The 22,965-nt window shown below is 33.9% G+C and overlaps 1 protein-coding gene across 1 annotated transcript in view; it reads right to left on the bottom strand.

Annotated features, from left to right (window-relative positions):
* LOC120423504 (LIM/homeobox protein Awh-like) overlaps positions 1-22,965 on the bottom strand; it is a 51,000-nt gene that overhangs the window by 6,675 nt on the left and 21,360 nt on the right. Inside the window, exon 2 of the mRNA XM_039587345.2 lies at positions 14,259-14,440. Within this exon, the coding sequence (XP_039443279.1) occupies positions 14,259-14,440 (182 nt within the window). The remainder of the gene's footprint in view (positions 1-14,258; positions 14,441-22,965) is intronic.

The raw sequence follows: 22,965 nt of genomic DNA, 5'->3' as shown, positions 1-22,965 counted from the left end.
ATTTTCACATGTCGCCAGTGAACGCCCATGGAATTTTAATTACTCGCGTACACCTCTCTCGTTCTGTCCGCTGGTCAAAAGTTGAACACAAGAAGCAAGCCACTGTGCACCTAAATATTCGGCTCCCATGTGGTGTTGATGGCTGGCTGTTCCAGGTTCTGGGCCAGGGTCTACACACAGCCAGGCCAGCTTCCCATTGAGCTGACCAGCTTCAAAACCATTCTGAGAGAGGGATAAAAAGGGGAAAAATAATAAATATCGACATATTTTTTCACGCGCGCCACAAGAACGTTAACATGCAATAACCATGTAACCATGCGCCTTACAATGCATTGCAATCGCTGGCGCGGGAACCGGGGTCCGGGCCCAGTATCGACAGCAATGCAGAACATTGCAGAACGCAGCAGCAACATTTCTCGAATTGCTGTTATCGTTCCGTGCTGTTAGACAAGGTTGGAGCTTTAGGGTACTTGTAGCTAATTTTAACTTTCCTTAAACTTGAATTTAAATTTTCTTTCGTTAATCACATAAAATTTACATTTAACCACATCCAAATTGATGACCCCTTGATCAGCTAAATTTGACCATTATTGACGATCGACCCTCGTAAAAGCCTTCCCTTCTTCGCACGGTAAAAGTTTTGCCCCATTCTCACTGATTCCGTGATTCAGTAATTCCAGCATCCCATTGATCACATCTGACCGGGGCCGGTTGGGATGGCTGGAGTAAACCGGTAGCGCTCAGCAGCCAAATGGGCGAGCAATAAAATTCATTATCTCCGACGGAGAAGAAGACGCTTCGACGTGGACACGATTTTTGTTCTCACCACACCATAGCCACTGCAGTGCATTGTAGGGGTATTGAATGAACGACCAAGCCGAACAACACGATGGCCAACGAATTGGATTTTAACAAACACTTGAATGGTTGCGAAATTTTTGTCAATGAAGAACTTTTTGAAAAATAAAACACATTTAAACAAAATAACATATAAAATCAAAAAGAAAAACTTAAATTTTTGAAGGAAAATGTAGAATTTATTGTCAAGACATAAAATATATACTTAAAAATAATAACCAATGGCATGGCATTTTTCATATTTACTTGAACATTTTTCAACAAATTTCACCTTAAAATACCAGTATCTTGAAAGCAGTGTCCTTCACAAACAAAGTATAAAATCATTGTAGACTGTAAATTTGATAATGCATAATATTTTTTCGAATTTTGTTTACCTTATTTTCGATTTTGTCCATAGGAAAGTGCTACGAAAACTTTCAATAATCTGTTTATTTATATAGAAGGGATTTTCTGTTTGATATGGTCTCTTGGGCAAAGTTGTAAGTAATAATAAGGAATTTCCAGGGGGATGCTAAAAGCAGCAGGATTTTTCGGATAAAAATTGTTACACCTTAAAAAAATTGCCCATAATTATTTATTTATCAAAAAAAAAAAACTCGATTTTGAAAAACTTTACCCTGCCCATGTTCGCATAAACGTCCCATATGCAAAAATAGCAAGCTGAGAAAAACGCATTTGAAGTTTGTCCCACACATAAGGTTACGTGTTAAGTTTTCGCGAAAAAACTAGATTTCCTCCTGATTTCTAGAACAAAGTATTGGATGTTATATGCTTTTCTGAAAGATCTCAAAATTTTGAACAAAACGGCATTAATAACTCAAAAACGATGAAAATGCATATGGGACATTTATGCGATCAGGGGCAGTACCTCCCTTTAAAAAATTTGAAAGCATGCCTTACAATTCAATAAGGCTAAATAAAATGATAATGAAATGTAGGTCGTGATTTAAAAAATCTGAAGATTTTCGAGGAATTGAAAAAATCACGTAAGTTTCTCTTTTTAACATAAGAAATCAGATCAATGGTTTCCAATATATCGTCGTTTTTCGGTAATTTCGTAAAGGAGGTTTTGGGTGACTCACCACACATAACCTTCGGACGCCTAGAAATGAGCAGAAACTTTCAACAGAGCCCACAAAAGACCCGGGGGTTGTTACAGTGGATTGCTTTGCTTTTTTTATTACTTGCAAGGCTACATCTCAGCAACCAAAGGTCGGATCAACAATGTCCAAAAAGAAAATTGCAAATAGAACTTTCCCAGCTTTTTGAATATATTTTTTAATGATGGACACTATTTTTTCTAACTAATTAAAACCAGTTTTTTTTAATAATTTGGACTGAAAATGGCTATAACTCAAAAACGGTTCTCTTTTTCAAAATTCTTTGAAAGTACATTTGATTAACAATTTAATTTCACATCTATAAATGTTCATTTTAATTTTTTTGTGAGCTTTTTCGATACAATCTAAAATATTTTTTTTCAAAAAAAAAATCTTAGCTTGTCCAAAAACAAAACGTTCATCATACCCTATAGCTTAAAAGTTAGCGAATTTTGTCTACAAAAACACAAGGTTTGTTGTTTATAAAAAGATGATTTTTTAGAGTGTAGCTTATTTTCTCATTAGTCCTAATCATAACCTGATTGAGTCGTTGAAAATTGTTTAATTTAAGAAGGTTTTTTTTTTGTGTTAAGGGAATTCTGATTCTTGTTGTCGTTGGAAGTGAATTTCGTTCGAATCTGCCAAGAATCAGGAAGTAAGTGAAAAGTAAGTGGAGGATACGGAGGATGCTGTTTCAAGAGATTGTGAAAGAGTCTGGATGTGAAATTCGATTCAACACCAGCGAAACATCCGGATATATTTGTTTGGAGTGGAGATATTCGGTGCTAGGAACACTTCCACTTCATCCGATCGGCCTGTTTCTTGTCAAGAACCTGGGGCTGACGATCGGGGCACCACCTGGCTGTGTCTTTTGAAGATTTGCTGTTCCTTGGTGAGAGCTTTCCATCTTTTTTTTTAATTTGACTATCATAATATTATAAATTTAATAACCCTCCTACCCCTTCCCCACTTTCCCATTCCTTAATCCCAATTTCTCCAAACCCAATTTCCCCATATCCACTTCCCCCCTAAAAATATAAATAATTGCCAATTCACACTAACACACCACACCCAACTAATTCGGAGCGTTTGGTACGGTATGTCCACGCATCCTTCCTCCCCTGTTGATTCTGTGAAATGTGATCCGTTCACAGAATCTGTCTCTGCGGTTAATGCAACGCAGTAGGCCTGGCCGCCTTTTATTTTTGCTATACATTTTCAGGGTAACTCGAATGTACTGTAATTATTAATATTTCTTCGGACTGGCTGCGCTTGTGTTCGATTAGACTAAGTTAGATTAGATTAGATTAGTCCTAATCATAACCTACTATTTTGCCGAATACACCAAATCAATCAAAAAATCCATTCTCCAAATACTGTTTTTACGATGTAAGCACTTTCTATTGACAGCCCCCAAATTTGCATGGAGATCTGTATGAAGACAAAAGAATGCAAAATGGCTTATGTGGACATAAAAAAAACTGATCAACAAATTTTCACACAAATAAATATAAACTATGGTAATCGAACTGTTTATAATAAAAAATCAAATGAAAAAATCGGGAATTTTGTTTCCGTGTATCTAATTTTTCGAAAATATCCAAATATTAACCTAAAATTTTGCCGAAGACACCAGATCGATTAGAAAATCCTTTCTCAAGCTACTTTACGTATGGACAAAGTTTCTTCCAAATAAAAAAATACAAAATTCTAAATCTTGACACCAAATTTAGACAAATTGGCATATTTTCCTATCTGTTTTGCATTTTTGATTTGTTTTGGATGAAAACATTAAGAAAATATTTTTGTAAGTAAGTCCAAATTGATCCAACAGTAAATAAAATATGAATGAATAATTTTCAAAAACACGAAAAAAATCACTAATTTTCAAAACAAAATGTACCCAGAGAAGCAAATTTTTCATTATACATGTTTCACTCAAATTGGAAGTGTTCAAAAATCTGTATCTAAAGAAGCAAATAATCGATTTGGTGTCTTCGGTAAAGTTCCAGATATACATACACAGAAAATTAAGTTGAATTTTGCAAAGATGAAAAGTTGGTGTTTGAATATTACCTTTTTTGGGTAATTATGCCTACAAAATGTGGAAAAAAGATAAACTGATGAAAAATCAACAGAATCTGATGAAAATCCACCAGTTTCTGATGTAAAATTACACATTTTTTGTCACAAAATTTGTCACCAATCCCAGATGTATTATAACCATAATTATTATTTTCATTTAAAGGTGTAGGCAAGGGGTTTCCAGCATCGTGTCAGACTGGTCACTAATCCGGAATTACTTGGAACTTGATCAAATAATTCTGTGATTTCGGATTTACTGAGTAATTCAAGAGTAATCCTGGTAATTCCAAATAATTTCAGTAATTCTAGTAATTCTATGATTTTTTTTTGTGGAAACATACTTCAGAAAATAATAAAATAATAAAAAATAACTGTTAAAAAGAGAATTTCGATTAACCTTTTATGATTCTATTTGTTGCCTACAGTCATCCCACATATTCGGAACACTTTTATGATAATTTGTCAATAGCATGCCAAAAGTAGCTTTTCTGTCGACCTTATTATTTTTAGAAACTTCATTTGGACATCATCTTGCTATTTTACTAGTGAAAGTAGTACTTTTTGAACAAAAACTTCATTCCAAGACTATTTTGTCCAGAGCAGCAAAACACTGCCTCCAAATGGCCTGTTTCATAATTGTGGGATGTTATTGTGCCTCCCACTATTGTGGAACACCTGAATTTAACTGATATTTTCACAAAAAAGTTATCAAACCACGTATAAAACATTACTAAGCTTGAGTTTCATTGGTTTCAGTGTGAGAAGTCATTATTTGGTAATAATTATGTACTCCTGGAGGGATCCAAAATTTGTTTACATTCGTAAGAAAAAAATGTTCCGAATTTGTGGATTTCAAGGGTCAAAGTAATTCTTCAAAAACTTCATATAAAAGTTAAAATTTGCAGATGTTTGATACAGCATTCGAAAGATCGCAAGAAAAGCTTTCAAATGAAGGTAAAAGCGAATCATTAAGTTCAATTATCGATTTGCTATGATTTTTTAAACATTGGTCGATCTGGAAACCGTTCCGAATATGTGGGATGACTGTATTAGTTTTCATGTAAGAAACCAAAGTTATATCTAGTACGGGATCATTCGGTAATTCCAGTATTACTCCGCAATTCTGCAGTAATTCCTGCAGTTCTCGAATTACCTAGTAAGTAAGTAAATCTTTCCCAGTTCCTGAGGGGAACACCCTTGAAGAGTATCGGGGCCGGCATTTACAAAGCGGATTCAGTGGCAGTTTCATTCTCAACTTAATGTTAACATGTTAAGGTTAATGTTAACATTCCATAGGTCGCCTCCCTAAGGTGTCGTGATAAGGTCCAGTTTGTGACGATACACTACCTTCCCTTTACTAAGCAATCGATTCCAGAAGGGAAAAGATCACCAGTTGTGTTAGTCCGAGCCGGGATTTGAACCCCGATCTACCGCTTACGAGGCGGAAGCGTTACCACTGGGCTACGTGGCTCGGTCTTGAATTACCTAGTAATTCCGTAGTAATTCGCGTATTTCCCATTAATTCAAGTAACTAACGTCATGATTCGAAATCCGGACACTTAGTACCATATTATTTTTGTTATAGCTGGCAAAAAATCATGTAATCAGTTGGAAATGTAGAAATATCATCAGGATTTAGTATAAACAGTCAGTTTTAAGAGAATGCATGCAAAATATGTCTTTTCTAACAATTTTTCATCAGAATTTGAAAATTAAAATGACTTGTTGTGCTTCGAATTCCGGACACTGTTAAAAGCTGATTCGAAATCCGGACACTTTTGCTTCGAATTCCGGACACTCGATTTTGCTTATGAATCGCACAAATTTAGACTGAAATGTTAGTGAATGGCATTCTTTAAGTCTCAAATAAGCTGTTAACATCAAAACAATCGATAGTTTATATTAAAATTTGCTAGAGTTTAAAGAAATCAAAAACATAAATTTCTGCTTTGCCTTCCCGGTGCTTCGGACGCCTATGAAATATTTCCGTTGAAATGTTTCGCATTTTTGGTAAACGTATAATTTTATTTTATTTAATTGTTTTGGCATTAACTACAGCGTTCAAACAAACTTTAATTGAAAGTTGATGTTAGAATTTATCAAATACCAAAGTTTTGACATTCATAATGCGAACTTTTATCCAAATAATTGATAAAACAAGTTGAAGTGTCCGGGTTTCGAAGCGTCCGGGAATTCAAATCATGACGTTACTAGTAATTCTTCAAAGGGAATTCGGCAGAATGCATTTTGCTTTTGCTTGAGGCCTTTTATGGTTGTAAGAAGTTCAAAGCGGATTCGGAATGTCCGCTAATTTGGATGCTCTCTAATTCAAATGTATTCGGATGAAAAATCACTCAAACGTCAAAATCCCGGATTTTGAGTTTTCCGGAAAACGGGAAAAATATTTATTCCCAGGAAGTTTTTGAAAAAGTCACAAAATCTATGATTATGTTATTCAAGCTTTAAAGTTATAGAGTTAGCTTAATACTATGAATATCAATCTAAACAAGGATAGCAGTTTTTAGATAGCTTGAACTAATTTTTGTTGTTCTCTGTTGTGCTTTGAATTTTATATGCACCACATTTATAATTCAAATTGAATAAGTATCTTATAAATATTTATTTTTAATTTATTTCTATATGACATGACAAAAACAGCTTAAAAAATTGGTTTAAGATGTCTACACCCAAAGGAAAAATATATCTCAAAATCTGCAACAGTGGATTTGCTGCAAAAAATGTCACATTTTATAACATTTTTTGCAGCAAGCCCGTAGATCATTTTTGCCCGCGTGTAAACATTTCTGCGATCTGCAGTTCTCACCAACACATATAATGCTGGCCCGTCCCTGAGAAACACTTCAGAGAGAAGATTATATTGGTGCTCTTTCAATATCATTTCATCAAGCGTCCATGGCGCAGTGGTAGCGTGTCGGATTAATAATCAAGAAGTTGGTGGTTCAATCCTCGTTCTGTTAAGGTTTTTTTTTGTGAAATACAATCAAAAAGCTGTCGATAATGTCGATAATTGTCGGTAACGGGCAAAAATGTCATATCCCTATATCGCAAAAAATGCATGAGGACAGATTTCATGCAGATTCTGATATACTTTCATGCCGCCATGCATCACAATCATGCGACTGCCAGTTGGGTGTATAAAACAAGAATGACAACAAATAAAATGGTTCCAATTTATGTAAAATTTTAGAAAAGTATAAATTGTATATATTATAAATTGTAATGCCAACGTATTTTCCAGGCCAAAATTAGATTTTTGTTTAATTCCGGGAATTCCCGTACAAAATATAAAAATTGTCGGAATTCGGGAAATCCCGGTTTTTGAAAAAATCCCGGTAATTTTGAGCTGGAGATTTCCGGGATGGACGCATTATTGCCAAGCACGTGGTTGTGTGCATTTGACAGCTGTCAGTCGATCCAATTCCAAAGACTATTCTCGATATACTGGAAGCTAGGCAGTAATTCCAAGTTATTTTTATAAATTTTAGCAATTCTGCGTGGTTTCCGGTAATCCCAAGCAATTCTGGGAAATCAAAGTAATTCGTGACATATTGCCAGTAATCCTGGTAATTCCATTTAGACTGGTCAGTAATCCTTGATGCTGGAAAACCCTTGGGTGTAGGGTCATACATTAAGTACGTGTACACAATTTTCTAAAATTGATTTATTTTTTTAATTTTTGCCAAACTTGAGAAAAACAAAAACAAATGGAATTTTAACTATAAAGAAATTACCATAGCAAAAACTGAAAGCATCCTAAACCAACCAACGAATCCATATTTTGAAAATTAGCACAGAGATAAAAAAAACACCGTATATTGAATATGTTTGGTTATAGTCTAAAAAGTTTATTGAAATGTTTCCATTAATTAACAAATTCAAATTGATGAATGTTGCATACATAAACAAATCACGATTTGTTGAAATTTTAAACATATTCAAAATCGTCAGACCAGAAATTCTTTGCAGCTGATTCCATTTTTCGCGCACAAATTCAACAATTTGTTGAATCTAAACTAGTCATTTGCATTGATTTGCAAAAAGAGAGAAAAAAAATGCAAACACCTTTCAACACAAATGCTGAACTCTGTTCTGTTCTGCGCGTGAAAAACAGTTCTTGGGCAACAACAACACCACCATTTTATGCATCACTCGTCGTCACCCATCGTGGGGCTGCTGCCACTGCAGAGAAAGAGCTGTTTATCATGTTGCCCCCACCCCAAATGCCAACCTAATTGAGTTAAATTGTGCATGTAAAACGTGTTATTTATGTCAGTGTGTGTGTGAGTCTGTGCGTACCTTATTTATTCATTTTCACTTGTCCAATCCAGGTGCGAGTCAGTTCCAATGTTGGTGGGGCGTTTGCTGCTGTTTGGCATAATTTTTCCCGGCTAGCAGTTCATTTTTTCATACATAATTGCCAGCTATCATCAGCTTCGGATCTTCCCCCGCGCGGGGTAAAAAAAAAACAAACGCCTCCCCTCCGGGGTGGTTGGCGTACCTGTTCTAATCATGGACCCAAATCACGCACACACTCCCGCCTAAATTAATTAGCCAAATTAGCCTCCGCTGTGGCTGGTGGTTGTGGTTTGAGAATGCGTTTTGTTTTTTTTTGAATCCGTTATGTTCAGTTATGATTTGGGTTTCAAATGCTGGAATACTGAGAAAATATCAAATAATCACTTTTTTTCAAACAATTGAACATGGAAATCGTCTTTGTACATTTAAGCAATTTTTTGATATTTTCCATCCCACTATACCAATCAGGATTAGTGAATTTTCACGATTTTGCGGACTGTGTGAAATTCGTAAAGTTTCCGTAAAATTTGACAATTTCTAAAACCAAAACTAAAAATTACAAAATTCAACAAACATTTTACACACAAACCATTTTTATGTAAATTATACAAGACTGAAAATTTCACACAAAACATTCCTTCGAATATATGCATGATTTAATCATATGTTCATTCCTTAGCTTAGCTTGGTTGACCGTAATGTGTATTAATCACTTTGACTAGATAAGACTGTTAATTATTTTTTTATTTGGAATTCAATACAATGTAAAATAGTTGAAAAAAAAGTGAATCAGAAAATACTTACATAAATCGAATAAAAGTTGAAAAAAAAATATTTATTGAACAAATTTTAAAAAAAGATTTGCTTTCAGTGATACTTTAAAAATTGGTGAATAAATTTTAGTTGACTGAAGACTAACACAAAGTGAAGTATATAGAGTACCGTAAAACGGGGTGACTTTAATAGCCGGGGTGACTTTGATAGGTTTGAGATTTTTCCGCAAACTGAAGAGTACAAATTAAATACGTACGGAATGATATGGAATCATTCTGACCGTGGTAGAGAACTGTTCAAAGTACGTCTAGAAGCAGTTTTCATATTTTTTTTAAAGTTGTTTAACTATATTTAAGAAAATGTTGATAAATAGCATTATTTTAATATTCTCATATCCCGAGCATGGGTAAATAACAAGGGAAATGCGTAATAATACCTTTCTCTAGTATCAATACCAAATTTTGGTATTCCAGGACCCTTTAAAATTTGTCTTAAGGATTTTGCAAGAACAAAACGTGCTATCATACCAATTAAAGGGATTGTTTTGATATTGCAAAATTTCAGAATTTGTCAATGGTCGAACACCACATATTGGTATTTTTTTTGGTATTAAAGTGTTTTATCAAATTCCTCTGAAACTATGGGAAAATTTTGACCAATTTTGACAAAATAATTAATTTTGCGCTGAAATGATGTCTCAAAGCGAATGCTTTCATTGAAAACCGGAAATTTCAAACTTGATTTTAAAATTTTTTGATATACCCCCTAAAGAAATGACTTGTCGTTGTGGTAAAATTTCTAAGTCAGGATGCCACATTGTTTTTATTTTGGTATTGAAAGGTTTCATCAAATTCCTCTGAAACTATGGGAATTTTTTTTATGAATTTTGATGAGATAATTTATTTTGCGCTAAAATGACTTGAAACCCAAAAATGTTAAAGCTGATTTTCTTTTTTTTTTATATAACCACTAAGATTTTTTTTAAAACGTTGAAATTTCTTTAAGTTGGGATAACCAAATACTTTGAAAAACGAGTTAATCGACAGATTATAGAATTTTGGTGAATTTCAATCCAGTTTAATTTTAATAACACTTATTTTTCAATCTTGTTATTTTTCAGAATCTTCAAGAACTTCAAGTATAGGCCGTTCATCAATGACAAATGCATTCAATGTGGTGAAGAATATCACTAAGAACAATAGGGAAACATCAGGTGAGTAGATTTGGCTGTTGCATATGGATCATTTCCGTTTTTTCACTAACTGCAACTGTTGCCCTAAAAATGGTATGAAAATACCAAATTAAGGTATTTCTTGTGCAAATACCAGCGACGTAAATGTGCTCTTGGTTACCCAGTAATAGATGAGCAATTCTCGCTGAAACCGTCCCACTAGATGCACATGTTCTCAAATCGTTACGGCAATGTTCTCATTCGATTCAGCGCACCAAAAAACCATTAAAACAACCTTCGAACCAATGAAAATGTCAGCCGTTAGCCACCTGTAAATAAAAACTTGTATTGAACTATGGATTTTTTCGAAAAAATGCCCTAATTTGGAGAAATGATATCTCCCAAAATACATTACCAAACATCAAAAAGTTATTTATCGTTGGAAAGGTAATCGCGAGGACTTTCTATCGCACTTTTAAAAACATTTCAAAAATTATTTTTTCAAGTGTAATTTTAAGGGTTTTTGAGAAACTTACTCTTAATTTTGAATTTTGACCGTGTTCGCAACCACTTATCATTACGCAACCATTTTCATTCGAAAGATTGGAAGATTTTGCATAAAATCAACTTGAGAAAAGTAGTGTAATGAAATAGTTTTCGTATAGTTTTTAACGGATGAAAGAAATTGGTAAAATTTCAGTTAAAAATAACCAAAGCTCAGACTTCAGAAATGAACCTAATTTACAGTCAAAACAAAGCAGAATTGTATTTGAGCCGAATGTACAGTCATATGAGGCAAATCTGGACATATAGGATGAATAGGGACAGCTATTTCAACTATACTTTCACTCATCAGATCATATTTTTAAATTGTTTATGTAAAAACATACATAAACAAACAAGTTTCTAAATTTTAAACTTTTAAGCACTATGAAAACTAATGTCCTTACTTAGACTGTAGTCTCGATTCGCCACATTTCACTGAAGTAATATTTTATGTACAGAATTTGTTTTGGGAAGATCTGCTTTATTTGTATAACCTCAATCGTGCACAAAAAAGTGCAAAGTTGAAATCAATATTTTATGATCAAGTTAAAATTGTATGGGGCTGTTGATACCATAAAACAAGCAAAAAACTCGATTTCGTCCAAATCGGACTAGGTCCTTTTATTTGACACCACCCCAAATTTTCACTTTTCTGCAAACAATGTTAAAAACCTTCATTGACAAACTGCGATATCTCTGAAACCGCAAGCCGTACAATGTCGAGTCAGAACTCACTAGAAAGATAATTAGACGTGGAATTAATAAGTGTAGTCAGTTTTTCAATTAAAACTTTTTTCAATGTATTTATTTTGCACAAATGAAAATTTTAAATTTGGTTTTTATATTGAGAGTAATTAAAAATTAAAGTTAAATGAATCCCATTTTTTTACATAGAATAGAGAAGAGCGGGGCAAAGGTACGCACCTAGTGACAATCATTCTGTCACCGATGACCATAACATATTTTTGATTATATACCAAATTGTACCCTTATCACTTGCTTTCAAAACGTTGTACTAGAATTCACCTCAAATTGCTTTTATGTCGAGAACCAGGCAATTACTCTTAAAAAATAAGTGCGTAGCTTTGCCCCGTGTGTGGTGTAAAGGGATTTTTAACTTTTTTTTTGTTTTAATTTTAGTTAATTTTTCATTCAGTTTTCAATTGGGGGTGGCTTTTAATATCAAATTAAGGTAAATTTATCGTAAATTGACTTGTGTCTAATCAAAGGGCGTAGTCCAATTAGGACGAAAATCGAGTTTTTTGCTTGTTTTTATGGTATCAACAGCCCCATACAGTTTTAACTTGATCAAAAAATATTGATTTCAACTTTGCAGATCTTCCCAAAACAAATTCTGTACATAAAATATTACTTCAGTTAAAAGTGGTGAATCGAGTATACAGTCTAAGTAAGGACATTAGTTTTCCGAGTACTTAAAAGCTTAAAATTTAGAAACTTGTTTGTTTATGTATGTTTTTACATAAACAATTTAAAAATATGATCTGATAAGTGAAAGTATAGTTGAAATAGCTGTCCCTATTCATCCTATATGTCCAGATTTGCCTCATATGACTGTACATTCGGCTCAAATACAATCCTGCTTTGTTTTGACTGTAAATTAGGTTCATTTCTGAAGTCTGAGCTTTGGTTATTTTTAACTGAAATTTTACCAATTTCTTTCATCCGTTAAAAACTATACGAAAACTATTTCATTACACTACTTTTCTCAAGTTGATTTTATGCAAAATCTTCCAATCTTTCGAATGAAAATGGTTGCGTAATGATAAGTGGTTGCGAACACGGTCAAAATTCAAAATTAAGAGTAAGTTTCTCAAAAACCCTTAAAATTACACTTGAAAAAATAATTTTTGAAATGTTTTTAAAAGTGCGATAGAAAGCCCTCGCGATTACCTTTCCAACGATATATAACTTTTTGATGTTTGGTAATGTATTTTGGTAGATATCATTTCTCCAAATAAGGGCATTTTTTCGAAAAAATCCATAGTTCAATACAAGTTTTTATTTACAGGTGGCTAACGGCTGACATTTTCATTGGTTCGAAGGTTGTTTTAATGGTTTTTTGGTGCGCTGAATCGAATGAGAACATTGCCGTAACGATTTGAGAACATGTGCATCTAGTGGGACGGTTTCAGCGAGAATTGCTCAGATGGTAAAATACCATGAAATCATACCAAAATCATGTATTTGAAAGACCACAGGAATACCAAAATCTGATTTTCCAAGGGCGCGGGAATACCTAAAAATTAAACCATGGCAATACCAAGTTTTGGTATTCAAGCAATGTTCAAAAATCCAGAAGACCTCAACTTGGTATTGAAATGGTTTTATTTTGAGGTATTATTTTACCCTTGGAATAACATGGTTTGGTATTGTTGTGCCCTTCCACATACTAGACTTTGGTATGATTTCATGGTATTTTACCATCTATTACTGGGCAACCAAGGGCACATTTTGGTCCCTGTTATTTGCCCAAGTAATACCAAAATTTGGTATTCCCGTGTTATTTACCCCTGCTCGGGTAGTGTCATGATTTTCTTATTAAACCTGATTTCGAATGAAAAAATAAAATGCATTTTCGGTTATTTGGACAATTTTCCTCTGGAAGAAGGTAAAAAAAGTTTGTAAATAATTGATATTATGTGTTTTTGAAACATAATTAAAAAAAAAATCCCAATTTATAGGCATTTTCAGTAGAACAAATTTCATATTAAATGTGAAAACTTATGATTCTTGCTTCGATTTCAGTTTAAAGTGCAATATGATTCGATGATTTTATAAACAAAACAATTTTACCTGAAATTCATTTGTATTTTGTTAAAAAGCTTATAAACTTAGTAAACTAATTATAAACATTGATTTTTTTCTCTTAAAAACTGTATCAGCGATCTTAGTTATAGTACATTTGACTTAAAATTAAATTTGAATACATTAAATCTGATTTTAGCAAGAATAACTATGACTATCATAGTCACCCCGGAATTCAATTGAACAATTTTCAATTCATCTATTTTTTTAAACACAATTGAAAAAACTTTTTATCAAACATAGTGCATGCAACTTGTGTGGTCTACCTCAGCACATGTTTTAAAAATAATAATCTTAAGATAAATCTTACCAGTTGAAAAATATTTCAAAAATAAATCAAAATTTTATCAATGTCACCCCGGTTTACGGTACTTTCTGTAATTTTAACATAAGACTTTCGAAGCATTTTTTTCGCATTCCGTGAAATTTGATGCTTTAGAAGTATGGTTCCCCTGAAATTTGCTATATTTGAGCGTGAAAAATTACTAAGCTTACCAATCAATATCATAAAAAGCCACATTTAAAACAAAACTTTATGAACTATTTTTACACGCCAATACACCCACTCTCGCTCTCACCTCGCGTAGTCCGCTTTGCAGTAGATCTGGCGGTCCCGCAGGAAGCACGACGGCTGCTGGTCCAGCGGGGTGTGGCAGATGCAGCACCGGAGGCAGGCCGAGTGCCACGAGCAGCCGCCAACGTCGAGCAGGTACTGGTCGGAGATCGGTTCGCCGCACGCGGTGCAGGAGCGGAGTTCCTTCTGGAATGAGAAGAATAAACATTTAAAAGAATTAGAAGTTTAAAAATATTCATTTTTATTCCTCCGAATATCACTGCAAAAAGTCATAAAACCCTTGAATGCACAAACGCACTTTGGGACCTCCTGGGGTGACCAATTCCATTCAATGAGCATCAGCCGCTACATCATCTCGAGTGCGGATTTCTTTCCATTCAATTTCCACTCAAAATCAAATCTCCTGAAAGCGCAGCAGCACCTTTTAGCCCACAACAAAGCCAACCCCGGAATGATGAATGGAAAGAACGTCCTAACCACAACCCGGAATGGTATCTTTGGTCGGTCGTACAATACCCGTTTAGCTCGGTTAATGGGGAGGGAGGAGGAGGAGGCAGAGGACACTGCGCATTGTCAGAGGGGAAATTGTAAAAGGGCTGGAACGTGTTACACAATCGCCACATTTTGTAGCCAAAATGTCCTAGCACTTGAGGGTCTCTACAATTGGCAGACAATTCCGGGAAGTCCTCCAAGAGTACAAGGGGCATTTGTGCTACAATAGCCAATTCGAGAAAAAAAAAGTCAAAAGAAGGGAAGGTTAAATCTGGCGCTTAGCAAAAGTAGCTTCTTGATTTATAGGCTTTGGTGTGGTCATTGAATTTTGGGCATGTGCCCTCGGCTAGAATTAGCACCTGGACACACGATATGAGTGGCTAATTGGGAAGGAATACTGGTTTGGAAGACTTCAATGATTTATATTGAAGGTTTTATATTCTATAGACACGAGCCTCCAACTATTTGAGGGAGGATACACATTAATATTTACATAAGTTAAGCCAGTGGTCCTTAGCCAGCTGAACATCGCGGGCCATTTTTGAAATGAGTCGTAGTATCGCGGCCCGCGTGTGAAAAACAAATAAAAATTACTAAAATTTGTTAAATTTCAATAGTAAGAAAGCTGAATTTTGATAAACTAACATTTTGCACAACTTTTTCATATGATTTTTGAATGTATTTTAATGTTTCAATTTTTTTCAGTAAAAATTGCTTCCGTGTCAATCCTTGCTAATACATTTCTTGTGCAAAAACAATATTTTCATTCTATTCGAAACTTTTATACTATTAAGTTTAAGTTAAATAATGTTTCACCAAAATTAGGATAATTGGAAAGTTTTTTTTTCAATTCATAAACATGTTTGGACTGAAAACTCTTTTTGGCTTGAAAAAATTTTGTACTTTTTTCAAATATTTTATTATAATTTTAATGAATTTTGAAACAAACATTTTTAGAATAAAATAAGTCAAAAACACATTTTTTTTAATTTAATTAAAAATTACCTACACAATTGAAATTTATTTTTTGCAAAATAATAAATGAATTTTGAAACATAAAAATAGATTCAAATATTTTGTTCTGAATCTTATAGACCTGACTGGAAGAAAACAAAAGCTTAAACAAAAATTCTAGCTAAATCTTCACTAAGCAATAGTGAGAGATAAAAACGCTCATAACATAAACATTTTTTTGAAATTATGATTGCTTGCCTTCGGACACTTAGTTTCGAGTAGGAATCTCGCAATCTCTTGCATACGACTTAAAAATGTATTTAATGATATTCTTGATTTGTTTTGTACATTTCATAATTTTAATTCCAAGATTTTTGGTTCGAATAATAAATAAAATTTTACTTGAAATATTGATTTTTAAAAACCTTTATTTCATTCGTTCAAAATCCGAAATTTCTATGCAATTTGAGGTTAAGCAAATATAAAAAACGCATAAATTTAAACATTAGGTGAATTCTTTGAACCACTTGGTCTTTCTGCAAAATTTCAGAACCATGCTTTTCTTAGTTTATATTTAACTCCGTTTCAAAATTCAAAGTAATTTTAGATTCAAATTTATTGAAATATTTTTTTTAACGGAACCCGATTCATTTCTAAAAAGAAAACTTATTCGTCATTTTCTTAAATAACTTGATACGAGGAATCCTAAATGGGCCGGATTCCATAATCATTTCAAGACCAGCCCGCGGGCCGCACAAAAGACCTCGGTGGGCCGCATGCAGTCCGCGGGCCTCAGTTTGGTGACCACTGAGTTAAGCCGACAAAAGGTTTAACTAAAAATGGTTATAATTTGAAAACGATGCACTTTATCGAAATTTCACAAAAGAAGTAGTTCATCGACGTTGTCGTGCTATCTTGGTGCAGGTCGTATTCCGAGAAAAACGTATTTTAATGTAAACAATAACAAACACGTTTTGATTGGTTGACCATTCTGTACATTGTCCCGAAGTTTAGATGAATGTGGTTGCCGGAGATCCGAGTTATAATTACAAATATTTTCGGTAGTACTTGTGTCAAAAGCGTTCTGACCTGAAATCCCTTTGGCCAGTTGTCGCACTTACACAATTTTTAGGGTGTGTCAAGATAGCACGACAAGATTTGAAAATTCTCTCATATGAAAAGTGACAACAATGCACGGAGTTTTTTTTCGGTTTTTATTGAATATCTGTAGATTGAAGTCGAATTTTGGGGATCTGTGATGGTCAAAAGGTGAACCATTGTGAGCTACACCAAATGACTATCTATAAATATATCTTAAATATACATAATGTTACGCCTATATAAACTGCGCGTTTGAAAATACAGTACTTGTTCGGTAACATGGCTGAGAACGTAGCATAGTCACCGTATGCTGTTCGTTAACTGAACTAAACAAAATCTATAAATATAAAAAAAATTCGACGGTTTTGTTCGAACGCGAATCAATTCAACACGGAACGTCGGATCGAGGTGCTCTTTGTTGCGTTGGGTTCGTATAAGTCCAAGGAAGGTTCTTACGCCAAAAAGTTACAACTTTGGCAACTCTGGAACCGATTCCGGAAAATCTGCAGATTGTATGGGAAAAGTTACGTAAAATCAAATTTTGATCACAGGAGGCTGAATAAGCAAAATAGTTAAAAACGTCAACAAACGAAAAGGCAGAACGAAGTTTGTCGGGTAAGGCTTGTATAAAATAAAAAATAAAATATCTTCAAACACATCAACATAACGGTTAAGAACAAGTATAAATAAGTTATTATAAGTTATCTTAAAATGTATTTCAAAACATGCCGATGCAAAAACACAGCGACTCTATTAATCATTTTGCTTTCATAAAAACAAATAGCAGAAGCCAGCAGATCTACAGATTCCGGCTTTGGCAGACACCGCGCGGTCACTCGATGCCTTCATCGAACCGCCCCGCAACCGTGAATAATGGCGTTACTCTTTTCACCGAAATTGAAGCGTCGCGAATCGCTAATCGCACTCACACACACATACTCGCTAATCGCTCACTCAGCTACAACTCTATCAATCGTCCAGCTACCAGCACTAATGGTGGACCTGTATCTCGTGCGCCAAAGGTTAAATTGCACTGTTAAAAGTTTGTTAATGATTTTTTTGCAATTCCGTCGTGAAACTACTTACTTTTCCTGTCATTCTTGAACGACGAAATAGCCTACTTTTCTGTACCAATAATAACAGAATCGAATAGCAACACTTTTCAAAATAAATGCTGAAAAGTTCTACTTTTCAGCACTGAAATGGGTGCTGCAAAGTTGAACTTTTCAGCACTTGTTTTGAAAAGTAACACTTTTCAACATTTTTTGATTTAAACGTTTTATAGACAAAATACATTAAAATTTGACTTAAAATTTCACTCAATGGGTGTTTTTCGGAATTGCAAAAAATGTTGTATGGAACTCGTTGCAAAACTTGATTTTTTCAGCACTCGTCGTATTTATCCAACTCGGTGAACCTCGTTGGATAAATGTACGACTCGTGCTGAAAAAATCCTCTTTTTGCAACTTGTTGCATAAACTACTATTAGTAGTTTATGCAACAAGTTGCAAAAAGAAGATTTTTTCAGCACGAGTTGTACATTTATCCAACGAGGTTTACCGAGTTGGATAAATACGACGAGTGCTGAAAAAATCAAGTTTTGCAACGAGTTGCTTACAACATTTTTTGCAATTCCGAAAAAACGCTTCTTAAATGAAATTTTATGTCAAACATTCATGTGTTTAGTAAATTCATTGTTTAAAACAAAACAATATTGAAAAATGTTACTTTTCAATACTAGTGCTGAAAAAATCAACTTTTCAACACCCATTTCAGTGCTGAAAAGTAGAACTTTTCAGCACTGTTATTGAAAGGTATTAATTTTCCATTCTGTTATTTTTGGTAGGGAAAAGTAGGCCGTTTCGTTTCTCCAGAAGGGCAGGAAAAGTTGACAGTTTCACAGTGGAATTGCAAAAATTTATTTTTATGTCGAAATATAAAATAAAACGTTTTTAGTTAGTAAGGAATTTTATTTTAATACTGTGCCTTCAAAAGTGAGACAGTTAATAAAATATAATAATCCAAATTACCGCAAACCGATCGAAGCATCATCATCGACGACGCCTAATGGCGCAAGAAAGTGGCGTTGAAAGTCGGGGACGACCTGAACCTACCCTTCAAACCTTCTCCTCCAAACAGTGTTGCTCGTGCGCGGAACCAATTCATCCGGAGCTCCACGGTTTTGGATTTTCCTTCACGCCCATCAAAGGCTCTGCTCTCATCGCTCCGTAGCACATCCATCAGGGCCTAGGGGAACAGCATCTAATTCCAGCGTGCCTCTAATGTTGGCAGGTCAGAACTTTGACATTCAATTAAAACTAATTAAAAGCGTTTTCAGCTGAAATCGAGTGATAAATATCTCAATAAGAAGTGAGCAAGCAAGTTTCTATCAAAAGTTTTGCAAAATTAGTTGTTTAAATAGTGAAAATCAGCAAATTGGATGGAGTTAGGAGCGAGTGCTTAACCTGCCAAACATACGAGAATTTCCCCTAGCTATGTCTGGCGGAGAAGGATTTTGAAAAACGAGCAGGGGGAAATGGCCACCACCGCCGCCATGGACACACAATCGATCCGATGATCCGTGAAATCATGTTTAACGGTAGCGCTGTGCTTTTGGTATTTTTTTCTCCCTCTTTCTGTTCAATGAATGTATAAAACAACAACACTAAAATAGCGACAGAGAAAGGGTTTTAGCAAAACGAAATACTAATAAGTGTCGAAAACTTGAGTCAAATTGCTCAATTTTTGAGACAAGCAGGTACAGTAAAAATGACTTTAGTAAATCTGACTTGTCAAAACTTTTGAAACTACTGATTCAGAACCTTTCCAAAAACCCATTGATTTTAATTTGAATGAATTATTATAAATATTTGTTTCTAAGGGATTTGCATGAAAATTTTATTTAAACCCCAAAATTGTTTACACATTATGACATTCTCAAGTGACTATATTAAAACCATTTTAAGATAACTCAAGCCATCCATAAACCAAATGGACACTTTTCATATTTCAGAACACACTACCTTCTCCGTCTCACCTGGGGATTTATGTTTGTCCGACTTGCTTCCAACATCAGCAATTTTATTTTGATTTATTTGTGTACCATTTAAGACTTCAGTGCAATTTTGGTAGCTGCCTATCCAAGCAGCAATTTCCTCAAGAATGAGCAAATGATTTTAAAATTTAATTGAAACTTTATTTGTACCTTTTGAAATGTTGATTTAAAAAATGTAAATATTGTTATCAAAAAGATCGGAAAATTTCACGAATATTTCAAATTTAAACATTGAAATTGTTTGGGTGACACTTAGAAAACATCAATTTTCCTGTTTTTAATCACTTGCAGCAACTAATGGTCGTATCAACAAAGTTCAAAAAAGCAAAATATAGAAAATTTTCTCAACTTTTCAAAAATATTTTTTTCAAAAGTGAGCAAACATGTGCACTAATTTAGAAAAAATGAAAAACTTCGACTATTTTAAAAAAAGTGGTGGTGCACTTTGGATAATTCTCCAAAAATTAAAAATAGTTTTAAAATCGCTGCCATTTCCCGTTATCCAACTGTCAAAAATCGTGAGACATGTCATTTTATGGGAAATTTAACGTTCTTTTCGAATCTGAAATAACCCAGATAGCTCATTTTTTCATTTAGAACAATTTTTTTCATTTTAAAATTACGTTGTAGAGCAGACAAAAACAAAAATATATAGACATAAGGGGTTTGCATGTATTCTTCACGAGTTATCATAATACACAGCTAAAAATGTAGTAATCCAGCTGCGTGTAAAAGGCCTGGGTGTAAAATAAAAATTGCATTATTTTATGCAATTTAATGTGATTTTACACTCTGAAATATGTAGCCCATTAGTATGGGAAACCTACTTGACCGAAATGTCAAGCTCATATATGCGTTTATCCATATTGGTTTACATCGGTCTGATGGCCGTGTGGGCTAAGGCGCCAGTCCTTACAGTTGGTGCTGGGTTTGAATCCCGTCGGTTGCAACCTTTTTTTGAGTTTGCAAAAATTGTACATGCAGTGTGTAATATTAAGTGTTTATTTTGACGAAGGTGATGTGCATGCTATTGCATGCGATTTTACCATCGGATTTTTTGCTGTGTATAACATAATTGATGATTATGACCATTTTTGACCAGTTTTTCGAATTTTTAACCCCAAAAACTCAATTGTGTGCTTTTGAAAGTATTTTTTTCGGTATTTTCAGCTAATTTTGCATAATAATGACCCATTAGACGATTGTTGTGACTTGTGTCCTTTCTAGGTTATTTCAGATTCGAAAAGTACATTAAATTTCCCATAAAATGGCATGTCTCACGATTTTTGACAGTTGAGTTACGGGAAATGGCAGCGATTTTAAAACTATTTTTTGACTTTTTATGATGAAAAATACGTTTTTTTTGGAATTTTGAGTACGCCATCAAATCGGGCGTCTAATTTTACACAAAAGTTCCTTTGACACCAAATTTCTATCTCTTAACGATTGCGAGCTACAAATCACTAAAAACGTGTCTCAGTAAAAAACCCGAAAAATGAAAGGGGTCGTACCGAACCACCGTCACGAAATATCGAAAAATGGACCTCGGATTCGTGATCAGGAGCCAAAATAACCCCTTGAAGCAAAGTTTCACGCAAATCGAAGAGGGATCGGGGCAACTGCTGCCCTTTATAAAAAATTCACTTAAGTACTTTTTGATCGCAAATTTGAGTTTACACCGGAAAATTAAGTTGAAACATTTTTGCGACCAATATTTTGATTTTTTGAAGAAAGCAGTATTGATTAAACAAATCATAACTTGGTCAACGATTTTTTGCACAACCTCTAAAACATATCAAAAAATGAAAAAAAAAATAAAAATAGTGTTTTTTGCAAATCAAGTTTTAGTTACTTGTATTATTTTTTTTCAGTATATTCCTTATCCATACCTACAACTTTGCCGAAGAAACCAAATCGATCAAAAAATTCCTTCGAAAGATACAGAATTTTGAATTTTCATACATGAATTTTTGTATGGACAGCTGCCAAATTTGTATGGAATATTATATGGACAAACTTAAGATGCAAAATGGCTTCTTTGGGCATACCAAAGGCACCAAAAATGTTTCAGCCGTTTTAAAATTCTTTAAAAACGACCGATTTCATAGAGAATTGCTCAAAAGCCAAAAAAAAAGAAGCATATGAATGGTTCCCGAAAAAGCATAGAGACAAAATTACTTCCTTGTTAGAATAGAAAAAGTACACATAAAGTTCAATCCAAATTAAAAAATGCTAAAAAAGAACAGAAAATTACTCTGCTATGAAAAAAACAATAGAACCTGGTTTCAGACAAAGTTTCAGCTCGATTGTTATAATCGGCCATGTTGAATGTTGGTCCCCTAGGAACAACCCTGGATGTGACCCTGGATGAGCGACACTTGTCGTCATCCTGTTGACATCCATGACCGGAAACCGGTTGTCATAAGCCGCGAGCACAGGAAGACACACGCATAACTTTTTAATAAATTTACTTATTCGCAATAAATGCTTAATTATTTGTCTCCACTCGCGTGTATCATTCGTTGTTTGCACATTGCACAATCATGAATTCCAGAAATCATTATTTTTTATTTGTAATGTAATGATTATTTTTTATTTGTTTTATTAATATAATTATAATAATTCCATTTTTTTTTCTGACGATGCCAACTGTTTTCGTCAAATTAATAATTACAAATTTAATCGATGTCCAGTTTTCGTGGTAATTGCTGTTATTCCTGAAAATCGTAAGGAAAAACAAGCTTTCTGTTTCAAGTGTATAATAACAAAATTTACTTTTTTTAAGGTCTCCGCCAACAACTCTTTTAAAATAAAAATATCGTAGCTTTGACTTTTAATTTTTGAGCTTCATTTTCAAACTAATATTTGGATAACGACACAGTTGTTGATGCTTTTGTACGGTATTTCATGTAAATGCATTTTATTTTTTAATATAGTTTTATATTTTTTGGTACGAACTTCTAGTCAAAAATTTTAACATACAAAAATTATATTTTATAGTTGAGCAAATTTCGTTAATTTTTTTGATTTATGTACCTTCAATTTAAAGTAGCTATTACAGCAAGTATTTGTTAACGAAAAACACTATTAAAAAGGATTGTGTAGTGAA

Source organism: Culex pipiens, chromosome 3 (genome assembly GCF_016801865.2).
Source record: "Culex pipiens pallens isolate TS chromosome 3, TS_CPP_V2, whole genome shotgun sequence".
Classification (NCBI taxonomy): Eukaryota; Metazoa; Arthropoda; class Insecta; order Diptera; family Culicidae; genus Culex; species Culex pipiens.
Note: the sequence above shows the minus strand (reverse complement) of the source record. Positions and strands in the feature narration are given on the sequence as shown.